Here is a 14,560-nt window from a genome sequence, read left to right on the forward strand (position 1 = left end):
GTTACAAATGACACTCAACAGTGGCAGTGACAGTGGTTCATCCCACACATGATGGCGGGTTCAGTTTGGCAGGTGCCTTGTCAACATTTACATCACAATGTACATACACCTCTAGAAAAAGGCTTTATTTCTCTTCCAGTCTGTAAAAAAAAAAAAAAAATCAATACTTTTAAACGGTGTAACACTGAATTCCCACTTTCTCATTTTTTCTCACATTTACAAGGACTTTTGAAGTCAAATCAAATGATAATAAAACTATAATCACAACAATAATACTCAGATTTTAGTAAATAAGTCAGTAATAAATATCGATGGGACGGTAGTGATTTCCTGTCAGTGAGGGCTGGAGTTTAAAATGGAGCGTGTTTCTGTATTTAACGTTTGGGTGGAGGTTCTAGTTTTGTTGACCTGCGTGTCTCTGTTGCCCACGAGGGACTGCCCGTCTCACGAGGTACGACTGCCCCATGTCGGGACATTAATGTTTGTTTATTTCCAGTTATTTTAATACTTAAAGAGCTTTGTTGGGGTGAGTTCGTCAGGTTGGCGTCTCACATGTGGGGCAAACTGCGACTCCAGCTTTGTTCATTTTAAGTTAAAGTCAAACACTCCTCAAAGTTGACTTTCTCCTACATGCAGCACAACAACAACAACAAAAGCCCAAAAGCAGTCACATTACGCCCCGCTTACAGTATTTCTTGTCATAAACTTGTCAAATTTCATCCCGTGTGGACTCCAGTGCCAGCTTAACCTGCCTCACCCTACCTCAGGAGGAAAACTCTGACAAACTCTGAGTATCAAACTTAACGCTGAAAATAAAATAAAGACATTGTACATAAATAAACATAAACCCCCTGAAGATGTTACATTTCTCACATCGCTCCTGCAGCATAATCCACCGTAGTTTATCAGCATCCATCGGTCTAAATCCTAAACATATAAATGCACAGCTTCCATGTTGCACTGTTGCATTTAGCCGATGGTTGTGTGTACTTTGTAATACGTTGACAGAGCTGTAAAAGCAGTGGATTGTGCTGCAGAGGTAGTTCGACAACGACTGTCGCCTTGAGAACCGACAGAGGTGTTGGGGAGATTTTGGTGTCGCTGCACTTTAAAAAAAAACATGAAACTCAACTCAAGGAATCTGTCCATCAAATCAAAAGCACTGGTCGTAACCTTGGATCCCCTTTTTCAGTCAAACCTGAATCTGTTCGCACAGTTCTTCAGATATTAACGAGCTCTGATCGTCAGCTCTGGTTAAGGTGATGAAAGTGTGTGTGTTTATTCACGGGTCGGCCGTGTGCGGGCTTCACAGTTTGATGGTGTCCATTGCTTCCATCGAATGTCTCTGCTGTTATCTCTGCTGCTCTGCAGAGTGGGGGCTGTCCAGGCTGCTGTAGGGGGACAGGGAGGATGTCGCTGGCCCCGAGGCTTTCCCATCATCCCCTTCTTCCTTCTCCACCTCCATCTCCGCCTCTCCTTCTGTTCTGAACGCCTCCACTGAACCTCTCCCGTCCTCGCTCGACTCCTCGGACGCGGACAGACCCTCCTCCCCTCGACTCTCCGCCGCGCACACGCCCCCCTCGCTGGGACTCGAGCTCTCCCGGTCGTCCTCCCCGGGCGCGGGCTCCCGGACCTGGTTGTGGTGCTTGACGTTGTAGCGCTGGTTCTGGAAGAACTTGACGATGGTGTGCTTGGGGAGGTCCAGCTGGGCCGACAGGGTGTGGATGGCCTCCTGGTCGGGGTAGAGGCCCACGTCGCCGATGAAGCTCTGCAGGGTTCCCAGAGCCTCGAGGGATATCCGCGTCCGTGAGCGGGCCTTCTTCGGTCCTCCGCCTCCGCCGCCGGGGCTCATCCCGCGCTGGGGCCCGTCCTCTGAGCCGTGCAGGACCAGCAGCTGGATGGGCTGCGGGTCTTCACGGACTGGAGACGGAGTAGTCAGAGGGGGCAGCGGCGGTCTGTGGAGCGCCTGTAGGGAAAATGATTGTACATTTTACATTTTGCAAAGATGTTAATAAGGGCTTTTGAAAGATTAGCAATTACTGTGGAAGTTCATTTAAGCTACTGATGATGGAAACAGAGGAGGTCAACGTGGAGACGAGAGCGTGTGAAGTACCACAGTTCTGATCACATGAGATTAAAACCTTTTTGTACTTGTCGCACTAATGTAAAAAGTAGGACATGTGGCAAACAAATGTTGAAAGTTTCACCATGTTGTGTCTCCTCTGAGTCATTTTTAAACCTTACAATAAGATGTGAATGTAGAAGACATGCTGTTTTACGTCCATCTAAAAAAGGCAACGGGACAATGATAACGCAACAAAACATTGCTGCAGATTTACGGGCACATGAAGACACTTTCCGGGATTCGAGACAACCGGCTTCAGTGCAGAGACATTAAGGGAAATGTAGTACAAGCGGAAGTGTCATCAACTCGCCTCCGTCAGCCGCCAACATGCACACACAAACAACCACACTGCCACAGCGTATTAGCAGGGTGGGGTGACCAGCACACCCAAACACAGGAATCCAGCGCCATAAATCTGTGGTCCATCGAAATTAAAGGACCTAAATAAAGATAATGGCAATTCCTTTTTGCTCTGCTTCAATAATTACAGGGAATGTTCTGAATAATATTGAGGTTAGGGCCAGACTGGAGGGCATTTTGGTTTTCGGGGGAGAGGGTGGGATGGAGGAGTGTTTAGCAGGAAACGTGTGGGCCGCTCATTTACCGCTTCTATTTCCAAATACTTATGGGACACAAATATGACGACGAGGAGGGCCGCTGAGAGGAGCAGGTGGCGGGACGAGACAGAGGAAACTTTTTCCCGAACATCGAGGAATCGGACGCTGGCGTTCACGTTGTCTGCTCGTAAAACACTCTGATTTGAGTGTGTGGTTTAGAGTGGTTGTGTACTTCTTTTTTTCCTCTTCACAATCACCACAGATGAGTTCCCTGATTGCATAGAGAATGAATAGGAACTAAACGTAATGATATCTAGGTACATCTGACATAACAGTGGGACTAAAAACAGCGGAGCACCTAACCCGGGGCGACTGGCTTTGTGCGTTTGTACCTGCTGTTCTGGCATGTGCAGGACGGTGTGGAGCCTGTCGCTGTGCTGCTGCCTCGACTCCTCTTCGTAGACCTGATCTCTATCGGCCTGCGTTAACGCCAGGAACCTCCTGATGGTGCACAGGTTCTCCCACAGGGTGCGGTTCTCTGGGCTCGGGCTCTCTTTCCACCTGAGCAGCTCACACAGCCAGCCCTGGAGGAGATTTAGGTGTTTAATCACTCAACGTACGATGATTTAATGACTGCACTTTCTGATGAGCTATTCCGGATGGATGACGATGAAAAAAAAAGAGCTTTTTAGTGGCAGATTTTTGTTTGTTTTGTTGGTCCTGTAAGCAGTATTTGAACAGCTTTGGCTCGACTTGATGCGTGTGATTGTTTGTTTACTCGGTGTATGTTTGGAGACGACTTTGTGTGACTGCGGTCTCCTTCCCGGCTGGGCTTAAGTCACCGTTTACTGACATTATGTTCTTCTGAAATCAGCAACATGTTGCTAGTTGATTCTGGTTCAGCCCATTTATTGGCTTTCAGTTCCACTTCTTTTATAATCATTATAGTTTAAAAAAAGGGTTAATGATACTTCTAAGCTAACTATGTCACACAAGTTGTCTTTTTTGGGAGTATTTTATTGCCAAATTCTTAAATAAATAAACGACTTATTGTGATAGAAGAGAAGTTGTTCCCTGAGAGGAGAAGCAGAAGGAAAAAGTCGGAGGGGAGCAGTGAGAGTCTGCAAGTGTGTATGTGTGTGTGAAGATTAGATTATCTCTGCTAGGCTGACCCAGGATCTGCCACCAGCTGTTGTTTATGCGCAGCCTTCAGCCTGGAAATTAATGGTAATAATGTGATCATCCCTCCGTCATCTTGTCTATCTTTTCCTCCGTCTTGCATCCTTCTGTTCCTCCTTCTCCGCTGAGTTGCCTGTCTCATCCCTCCATCAATTTCAGTCCATTTACTGCTTTATCATCTCAGACTTCTTAGCATCTCAGTGTCTCTACACACTAGTTCTCAAACTATCTCTGTCTGTTGGTAATAAATCAGTCGCAAGAAAAAGTAAAGGCCTTTAAACTTCCTCCCTTTGTCTCCCGCTCTCTCCCCCGACAGAGCAGACTCTGCTTTGATCTCCCCCTCCATCACCCGCATTGTTTATCTGAGGATGGAGACACGATGGTCGGCCAGAGCGGGTAATCAGATGCCCCGCTACTCACACACACACACACACACACACACCTGCATGTAACACCCTCATCAACTCCTTCAAACATCATCAACTCAGCCCGACGCCGAGTACGTGTGTACACGGATGTCTTACAGGAGGTTCACGTGTGTAAACTCTGAAGAACGTTATCACCGGGAGACTGCACGGTTCAAACACAATCCTCAAAAATCAAGGAATGCATCTCGAAGCGCTAAAGAGTGTTGTTTCCTCGGTACTGACCTGACTTTTATTGGCAGCCACCTTGGCGAACAGAGCCTGGGAGACCTTCGCCCTCTTCATCTCCTGCTGGATCTCGTCGTAGATGCCGGACGAGATGTTCACCAACGGGTCCAGCTTCATCGGCAGCTCTGCAGCAGACATGGTGCACTTTGTCTGCACAGAGCGGGACGCAGAGGCCGAGATGAGTTTGACAACTTCAGATATTTCAGATTTGTATCTACATCAGTAGACGTTTGGTGTGTAACTGCTTTAGTGGCATTAAGATCTGCAACATTATTGCCAACATAACAGTAAAAATATCACATAAAATGTGTTCCAACCCTTGTATACTTCATACTGTATTATCCATAATGTACTGCACAGCTGTGAATAAAATGCCCGTGTGTACCTGTGGGTGTCTGAGCGTGTTGCTGTTGGAGATGTGATTGGTGGGGAGGTTGTGGTTGGAGTTGGCGCTCCGCTCCCTCTCCTCCTGGTAGATGCGGTCTCGCTCGCCCTCCGGCAGGTTGAGGAAGCTCTGCATGGCCTTCAGGTTGACCAGCAGGGACTGCGAGGCCGAGCGAGGGTCCTCCTCCTTACGCAGGATCTCTGACAGCAGGCCCTGCGGCCACACACACGGACGCGAGCGTTAACGGAAATGCTTCACCTCCGGGAACAGTCAGGCGGTTTCATCTCAGTTTACCTGCGTGCGGTTGAAAGCCACGCGGGCAAACACCGCCTGAGAAATGCTGGCCCTCTTCAGCTCGTTCCTGACTTGCTGGTAGATGCTGAAGGAGACGTCGGCCCCCGAGCAGTTGAGGCCGGGCTCGGCGGCGCCGGCGGCCCCGGGGCCCTTGCAGGTGCGCGAGATGGGCGGGTGGTGGAGGAACTGCTGGTTGACTCCCTGTGGGTGCTGGTGCGTGAGCAGGCGGCTGACGGCGAGCTGCTGGTTGATGAGGTGCGCCATGGCGAGCTGCTGCCGGACGAGCTGAGGGGAGAGCTGGGGCGACAGGAGCCCGCCGTGGCCCAGGAGAGGAGGAGCCTGGGGCCGCAGGGGGCCACCCGGGTGGTGCTGGATGGCGGGGTGAGGCAGACATTGAGGCTGGGTGTCCCCGAGGACACTTTTGATGGACAGAGCTCCGGGGACGCCCAGGGAGCCCAAATGGGTGGGGGAGGGGAGGAGAGAGGGAGGTCGATGGCTGAGGGCGCTCAGGTCCAAATCCCTCTCCACTGCGTCGCCACACACACACACACAGACACACAGACACACACAGGTTTGTCAGCATGCACTATACTAAACCTGACTAACATAAAAAATCAGATTGGGCCTTCTTTAACCTTTTAATCTACAGTCTAATCTGTATTTCTATTTAATTTGGTCACTGAAGCCCTCAAGAGGTACATTATGTCACAAGAAAGTCATCAATAAAAGATGAACGTACCTTTAATATCTGACTTGTCCTGAGCTGACCACATCTTCTCGATGTATTCACCTGCGGGGGGGATATCAAAGGCGTTACTAGGTTTTATATCAACCAATTTCAAAGTGAAACCATCGATCTGTTCTCACACAATAACATTTCTCTCTTCAGCCTAAATCCGGCAACGTTTAACAACAACCTCACATTTTCACAGCATCTCTTTGGGTCTAAAATGTGTAAGTTTAAGTCTGAGTAAGTCTATCCAGAGGCTTATTGTGAAGGGATAGCAGGGGGAATGTGCTGCTCCTTTATGTGTAAAAAAGTATTATCCAGAGGATGAGCTCATTACCACAAAGTCCTATTTCCACTCACTGTCTCCACTATTTCCAGATACGATCAAATAAGTGCGTCCTCTTCATCGCCGCATTGAACTTTCCTGCTCTCCTAACGGCCTCTCTGCTCGTCTCCACATAAATCTGCTTCCTATTACGCGTCCGCTGGGTTTGGTTGAGAGTCACATTTTAGGTTATTAGGGGAATAAAAGTTGGAGTGAGGTTTGGCAGGCCTTCAGATTTTTACCTTCCCAGTGCGTGTGTGTAGAAGAAGTGTAAGAGGAGCTCTTGTTCCTGGGTTTTGGTAGCGTGTGTGTGTGTGTGTGTGGGGGGGGGGGGGGGGGGGGGTTGCTGCTGTTTTCCATTAGGAGTTAAGAGCATTTAGTTTTGTCATGTGTATTAAGGGTGACATTAATGCAAACCATGTGTGACAGTTCGTTCCTACTGAGAGCTGTCAGTGACAGACGTCTCATGCAGCAGATTAGACACATGGAGGCTGACGCACACACACGGGGGGTGGACAGAAGAATGGGGAAAAACTTCCCTAAAAAGTATCACATTCAAAGCAACGACATCATAAAAACAAAAGGCAGCCAGGCAGGTGAGTCATATTGAGTGGAGTTGTGATCCAAAGTGAGTGTCAGCTTCACAAAGAGCTCTGACAGTCTCCACTTCTCCAAGTAACGGGAGGCCAATAAAGTATAAACAGCTGAAGAGTTGATGGTTGAGGTGCACGAAAGAGTTGGTCACTGGAAGTGAAGTTTTTAACAATGCGGGAGAATTTAACAAGGGAAACGTGACAATAAATCAGCTCACAGACACTGAACAGTGGAGTCACTGAACAACACAAAGCTTCCACCCAAGTGAAGCCACACCTGTGACGGACTGCGCTGACACACAAAGAACCAGGTTACTGTGAAAAATGTGTGTTTATGTTTCAAGTTTTTCACCCATGTGTTTTATAGCAACAGTTTTCTCTTCAGCTGTTGTCACCGATTCTATCATTTGTTTCACTTCATGCCCGAAAGATCAATCCAAGGCTTTGATTTCAGGACCTTTAGCGTTACCTTTGATGCGTTTGTACCTCTTGTACCAGCGTCCAAACTCCTGGCACTTAGAGGTGGAGACGTTGATGTAGTAGGAACTGTTGACGATCGCTGAGATCATACTCTGACAGAAAGACAGAAATAAACATGATGTTGCAGCTCAACAATCCAAATATGAAACACTTCGAGGCATTTTATTATTCATTTCTGCTCTTTGGGTGAGATTATGAGAAATCTCAGCCGCTGACCAACTCGCTGCGGATTTATTGAAACTCTCAGTCCACTCTCTCTTTCCCAGCATGCACTGTGGTCACTTCGACAGAGCGGGAGACGCACGCGAGTCTCCACGAGCGGTCGAAGCTCAACATGGGAAACACTCAGGATTAAAACTCACATGAGTCAGGCTGCAAACACACACACACACAAACACACACCACCCACACACTTCCCCTAATCACTAATTACATCATGACTAAGTCCTGTGTATAAATCATGAGTAGAAAATGACACACTCTCAAGTCTAATGACTGCAGGGTGTGTGTGTGAGGAGGATAATTGACGTGTGCGTGTTTGCATCAATTCCCATGGGACGGTATCAGTGTGTGTGTGTGTGTGTGTGTGTGTGTGTGTTAGAGAGAGATTACACAGTGCTCTAAGTGTGTGGTGAACTGAGGATGAAACCGCATGTGTTTAGAGAAAATACTTAACAGCATCTCGGCTATCTGTGTGTGACAGAGACAGAATCAAACCCAGATTGACATTTACTTCTAATGAAAAAGAGGTGATCTGTTGTCTGAAGTCTGAATACAGACTCACAACTTTTGTGGAGGCTTCATTGGCCGTGGATGCGGGGAGAACATACCTGGGAGAGGGGACACTCCTTGGCCAGCGCGCTCTGGTTGGTCTCTCTGAGCAGCTCTTTCAGGGCGTTCCTCACGGTGGCGTGGGTCCACTGCTCCGACGGCAGCTCCTCCAGCCGCGCAAAGCTGCACGCGTGAGGCGCTTTGTTACTATACATATTCATTCGCTTTAAGGCAGAGGCTGTCACATCAACCAACAATCTGCACTCGTTTCAAAGAAGCAGTGAGTGATTTCCCTAGTTAAGGGTTAGTTAATAACTCTTTGGTCCCTGCTCTGAGCTTTTCCTCATTGTTCGCTGCTCTAACTTTTGTCTTTATCCCTCTTCAAAAGATCAATTATTCATCCTTTTCCTGTTGTGTCTCCTTGTAAAAAATACATCAAGAACATGAGCGGAAACCACAAAGCAACACTGCTTCAACCACAGCTGGATCAACCTGGTTGGGGGCCTAGTTACGGCCACAGCGGACCTCAGATGGTCGTTTATTACTGAAAAGTCACGAACAAATGTGCAAATGCAAAAACAGCAAAACCAAAGTGCGGCTATGTGTTGTACACATTGTCCTTGTTGCCGTGATACAAAATAAAGGATACTTGACCATAAAGAGGGATTTTTCTTTGTAAGGAGATATTAAAAAGATCGGTCCAAAGCAGCAACTTGACATCAAAAAGTCCATCTTGTCTATAAACCCCGTGTCATTTAAACCTAATAACGATGCAACGCGTCAGACCTGTGCAGCAGGATCCGCAGTGTCACCATGTGGTAGACGTCCAGCAGCATGTCAGCCACTGTGGCCTCCGGAGCGTCTGTCAGGTAGTGGATGGGCATCGGCTTCCACTGGCCCACTTTAATGATGCCTGCAGAACACAAGAAAACACACATAAACATATAACTATAATAATGTGTCCATCATCTGTTTAAAAGATTTAAACGCCAGAAGTCAAGTTTTCATGTTCTCTCATTTATGTAGACCTAACCTGCTTGTGTGTGTGTGTGTGTGTGTGTGTGTGTTGGGGAGTTTAACAGACGACACTCCCAGTCTTGGAGCATCATCTTGGGTTGAACATTCCCCAAACCTTCCAACCACCGTGACTGGAAGCGCAAATCTAAACAGGCCTAATCGCGTTAGGATCTGCTAAATCAAACACAGACCTTGCCTGGCCTTGGCCTGCCAGCCTCCATCGTGTGTACGTGTGTGTGTGTGTGTGTGTGTGTGTGTGTGTGTAGGACGAGGATGGTGGTGATAGGGGCAAAAGAACAAAGGCTGTTCTCTTGGGACTCCACAGTTGATTAATCAGAGGAGAAATGTAAAATCAGCGCAGCATTAAAGACTGAAGCAGGCCGAACGAGATGTTGATGTACTGAATAAACACTGTGAGGTCACTGATCTCCTGTCTGACTGCACCATATTATATTCTCATATCTGGCAGTTGTTGTGTGTCCTGCAGCTGACTTTGCTTTAGTCATGATTTCAAAGACTCCAACGTGTCATCAACAGGTTGCTGGTGTGAGTTGCTGCTGACCTGATTTAACATGTTTAACTACTTCTTGGTCCAAAGTTATGTTAACAATTGTTAACATAATTCATATTTTAACTTCAAATCTCATTTCACCACCAACGCACACTCTTCTCTGCAGCCCAAACCATACACTGGATGCCGATATCATCAGCTGACTTTATCTTATAATGATCTTTATCAGTGACATCAGTATCTGCTGGCATGTTGCTCAATAATTAAGAGTTTGCAATAGTTGCTAAATAGTCAGATATAACATTTTTGCAGAAATGTATGACATTACAAATAATAAAACAGCTTTCAGAGACATTGTCCCCAGTGCAGTATGTTGTTTTTAAATAGAGTTTGTGTTGTTTCTGGGAACCTCTAGTGGTTTGCAAGCCCTAAAATATGGTAAATGTTTATTTCTAAGTGAGTAATATCAGTAAATGTGTCCCAAAACATGGCCTTTTTTTGCACAGCAATTCACCGAAGCCCATGTTAAATCCAGAGCAATAACCATACACCCTAAATTAGAAATAGCTTCTTTTTAATTAGCCATAATGTGCGAGTTAATTAAAGAAAACCCCCCCGTGCCAGTTAAGAGTTTAAAAATACTCGTCCAGCCAAAGTTATGCAAGATGCAATTCAATGGCAGAAGAAAATAGAAGAGACTCTGTATAATTTTGGTTGTGACCACACTGGAGGGAAAAAAAAATGCATGACTCCAGCCAAAAATTATTTATTTGAAAAGAAAAGGCTTATTTCTCCGAACAAAACCAGGCCATTTGGGAGAGGCGAGGGGGGTCGCAGGGCGTCGGCCGCTCGGTTAGAGCGCCCTGTGTTTACGGGACACACCAGGAATGTCAAACTGCCATTTCTTCCAGTGTGTGTGTGTGTGTGTGTGTGTGTGTGTGTGTGTGTGTGTGTGTGGAAGCTGTTGTTTCATGGTTGACTGGATGTTGTCTGCCTTCTTGTTTTGATCTCAGAATGATGAGAACAAGTTTTGGTGCTGGTCTGCGACACAGATAGTGTTTGGTTTCACCGCCACGCTGCCAGACGGGTGAACAGACTCTCATCTGATCAGGACAAAAGACGGCGCATTTTTCCTCGGAATACCTTCTTGGCAAATACCTTTTCTGCGATCGTCTAAACATGTCTGTACTCATTGCGCCCATGTGGCGAAACCCCACCCATCTGGAAACCAGTCATACTCTATTAAACCGCTGCTGGAAATAATTAATTTATCATCAATTACCAAAGAAAGACTGAAACATGAGATGTTTCCAGTTAACATGTAATAATGGAAAACTTTAGATTCTTGCGTTTCCCAGATGTGATTAAAAGGCAGAGGCTGACGACTTTTTGTCAACAACTGAGCGCACCGAGTAGTTTTTATGAATATGTTGCTGTCAATAACCATGAACTGCAGCAAAACAGTGATGTAACACGACTGAATCCAACTCTTGCTTAAAGGACGGAGCTGACGTGGAAACCTCCCTGAACCTGGCTGTCAATCAAACAAATATGCCTAAAGACGCGCCCACCGGAGGGGAAAACAATCTACAACCAAGATAGTTTAGAAGTTGTGCATTTAGATAATCTGACTCTCTGACTGAATTAAGTTATTATTCTCGCATTTTTAAATGCTGAGAATTATTCTTCTCAACTCGTCACAGTTTTCTTGAGGTACATTAAGAGGAATTACAACTGAAGACATCAAAACTAAAGTCATCAGTTAATAAATAATCCATCGTTGTATTTAAATTGTCGGACTGGGTTGCACTGTGATATTTATTGTCACAGGACGTCTGTCATTTATTTTGTGTGAGAGAAATTGGAGCGGCTTCATACCGCACTTGTTCTTGTTTTGGTGTGAATCCGGAGCTTTAGTCCTGTTGCCTAATCTTTTAATGTTTTTAGCTGTGTTATGTGATTTCTGTGTGTCTTGTGACTGTTGAAACTTTTTCATGCTGCTGTCTTGGCCAGGCTTCCCTGGGAAAAGAGGTCATTGCATCTCAACGGGACCGACCTGGTTAAATAAAGGCTAATAAAGTAAAAAATCATACTACCTGAAAATAGAGTCAACATGAGTATGGTGAACGTTTTTTACTAGTACGTCTGTGTTTAAACTTCCCAATCTGGAGGAAGGGATAACTGGAGAGACAGAATAAAAGATGCTAAAGATCAGATTACTAGCAGGGGTTCAAATCTGAAGAGCAGACGAGACGCGAAATGATTGCATGAGACATTTGAGTGGTGCTCAGAGAATCTGAATAGGAATGCATCGATCTGGACACACACACCCCCACACACACACTCTCTACTTACCACTTGCCTGTACAGCTGAGCTGTGCGAGTATCCCAGAGCGACCAGTGCCGTCTCCACCAGCTGCGTGAAGAGCACATCCTTGTGGACCAACACAAACTCAGCGTGGCGGTCGCCGTGCCCGCCGCAGTCCCCCGCCACGCCCACGTCTACGTGCTCCACCACGCAGTAGACCGGGATCATCAAACCTGCCAGACGGACGGAGAGAGAGTGACAGGACAAGAGGGTTCAAACACAGCTTCTCGTGTGTTTTGTGTAGCCTGTGTCCTCCTTGTTGTTGCTGTATGTTGTCATAAAAGACCATGGAAGAGTTGCCCAATTAGGTCAAGCAATGTTGGGGTGCAAACTGCATCTGCAACTGAATTAAAAGCGCCCTCAAAATGTGGAAAAGGGAACCAAAAAACAAAAAAAAACAAGATAGCCTACAGATAAATGCACTTACAGCTGTTCATGATTCGCAGCAGCATCAGTCTAAAAGTTCAGAAAGTCGAAGTTGTAGCCGAAAGCTTCTTCAGAAAATTACATTTCAAGGCGGATCTGCAAATTTTAAATCCGAATATCGATATCATATGAATCAGAGAAAGGAGCACAGTGTTCTCATCCTTTGTCTTTCTATCTGGCCGCAGTGACTTGTGAGTGGAAAGCTCCAGATTTAAACCCCTTAAATTAGTTTGAACGATAATTCCTGTCACTCTGTTATCGTTCAGGTGCTTCTGAGCAAGGCACTGAACAACATACTGATTTTCTCTACATTCACGGAAGTCAAATGTGCTCAAATCGGGCAGCTTGCAATGTTTCTGCAGGATTTTTATACGCTTCCCGTTTGTCATTTAAATCTCAGTGTTGCGATTCCCTCAGAAACCGAAGCTGACAGCGACAACTTCCTGTCTGTTCGGTGCGGCGGCGTGTCAGCGTTGCTGCAGCAGCGCGGCTGCTTGGTGGTCTCGGTGGAAGCCTGAACTGGGCAGCTGCCAGTGTGAATGTCAGTCAGTGTGAGATTGTACAACTGTATTTGTTTCCACCGCACATTAAAAGCCACAACGGATAAGACCCGCTTCCAGAACCGCTCTGAAAAGCGCTGGACGTGATATCTCCGTCGCCGATGATGCCACGACTCCAGCGGTGACTCGTCATTGGGCAAGTCCCGCGAGCTCCTCCTGGTTCCATTCACACCCCTGCAGTCCACTGGTCCGTCCGGCGGGAACGGATAATTAACAAGCAATCAATCCTCCTTCCTGACGAGGCAGCGACAGATCAGCCGGAGCCAAACCGCAGCGGCGTCAGGCACGCTATCGGCCAATAAGACAAGCACTCAGGGGAAGGGTGGAGCGAGGCAGCCCAGCCGAGAATACGTGTGTGTGTGTGTGTGTGTGTGTGTGTGTACTGCTGCAATGTTTGTGTGATGATGCATGATGATGCTCTCAACTGCATGAGAGAATAATGGGCATTTGTGCGTGAGTGTTTTCTGTGTTAGGTATTTCAGAGTGTACATGCAGCTCTGCAATACCGATGAATAAGGCCAACCCACCCACGGACAGTAGACACCCTGACATCCTCCACATGTCCTCGGTAGACTTGGTGGCGGTGCATCAGCTCGGCATCCACACACACACACACACACACACGTTTCAGCGCACCACGATCGAGCCAAAGAACTGAACACGTTCTTTACACGATCGGTCCTCAAAGGCGTGGACGGTGTTCGCACATTGAGCGATGGAGTTAGGTAGGAGCTCAAATCCTGACAAGCAGTCCAGTTGAAGCTTACTGACAAGTGCTGATGCCTCTCCTTGACCGACATGAGCAAACGACGCCTGCTGCAGTTAAATGAGAGGCTTTCTATAAGTTTTGAGTCGTTGTGGAAAGACTTAATCCACCCATTAGTGCAACATATTCTGCTTGCATCGTCGGTACATTGCTTGCTGGGATTGTGTCGTCGCGTGAATGTTGTTGCGCTACATTCGAAACAGGGCGATGTTACTTTAACCCTTCATAGTGCACTCATTGAAACACTTTGTGAGGGCATTTATTTTGAAGGGTGCCGGTTATTAACACTCCATGTTTTCCAATAATTCCTGAAGTGTTGCTCGTGTTCATACTTCACAATGTGAAGTAATGTTTTTGCCTTTTTAACAGGAAATATTTCGCTGGTTTTATTCATCAACTGTGTGTGCACCTTTTTTGGACTTTTTACGAGAAGGGTGCACGTCGCCTAACCTCCGAGTGGTCTCAGCTGTGTGCCGTTCAGTCGGATCCGCGGGGCTGCCGGGCTGCCGTTGACCTCCAGGCGGCTGGACTTGCAGGGCGGGGCGCCGCTGGAGGCGGGGCTCTCCCCTCCCTCCTCTCCACTGGCGCTGTCCCGAAGGCTGGGGCTCTCCGTCCCGCCGCCTGCACCTCCGCGCTGCTCCATCCCCCTGAAAGCTCCAGGAGGAGCACCCAGCACCGAGTGGGAAGCTGGGAGGAAACACAGAGTGCCGTTATTATCAGGGACTCCCTCCCGGCCGAAGACTCTCCGCACTGATCAAACTGAAACGACTTCAAATGCACCTTGACACTGTGTATAACACATCAAGTGTATCATCTTTCA

The 14,560-nt window shown here is 47.1% G+C and overlaps 1 protein-coding gene across 2 annotated transcripts in view; it reads right to left on the bottom strand.

The window, feature by feature from the left end:
- Positions 1 to 14,560, bottom strand: part of LOC137794186 (DNA-binding protein SATB2-like) — a 24,474-nt gene continuing 9,914 nt past the window's right edge. For both annotated transcript variants that reach the window (XM_068590866.1, XM_068590865.1), the window contains 11 exons: positions 14,191 to 14,427; positions 11,976 to 12,161; positions 8,879 to 9,005; positions 8,152 to 8,275; positions 7,311 to 7,413; positions 5,933 to 5,983; positions 5,194 to 5,720; positions 4,900 to 5,112; positions 4,512 to 4,664; positions 3,075 to 3,266; positions 1 to 1,966 (listed from right to left, as the gene is read on the bottom strand). In XM_068590866.1, the coding sequence (XP_068446967.1) occupies positions 1,352 to 1,966; positions 3,075 to 3,266; positions 4,512 to 4,664; positions 4,900 to 5,112; positions 5,194 to 5,720; positions 5,933 to 5,983; positions 7,311 to 7,413; positions 8,152 to 8,275; positions 8,879 to 9,005; positions 11,976 to 12,161; positions 14,191 to 14,383 (2,484 nt within the window). In that variant the 5' untranslated portion in view covers positions 14,384 to 14,427 and the 3' untranslated portion in view covers positions 1 to 1,351. The remainder of the gene's footprint in view (positions 1,967 to 3,074; positions 3,267 to 4,511; positions 4,665 to 4,899; positions 5,113 to 5,193; positions 5,721 to 5,932; positions 5,984 to 7,310; positions 7,414 to 8,151; positions 8,276 to 8,878; positions 9,006 to 11,975; positions 12,162 to 14,190; positions 14,428 to 14,560) is intronic.

The sequence above is a fragment of the Clinocottus analis genome, unplaced genomic scaffold, assembly GCF_023055335.1.
Source record: "Clinocottus analis isolate CAN_PGR_092001 unplaced genomic scaffold, fCliAna1.0.p SCAF_24, whole genome shotgun sequence".
Taxonomy (NCBI): domain Eukaryota; kingdom Metazoa; phylum Chordata; class Actinopteri; order Perciformes; family Cottidae; genus Clinocottus; species Clinocottus analis.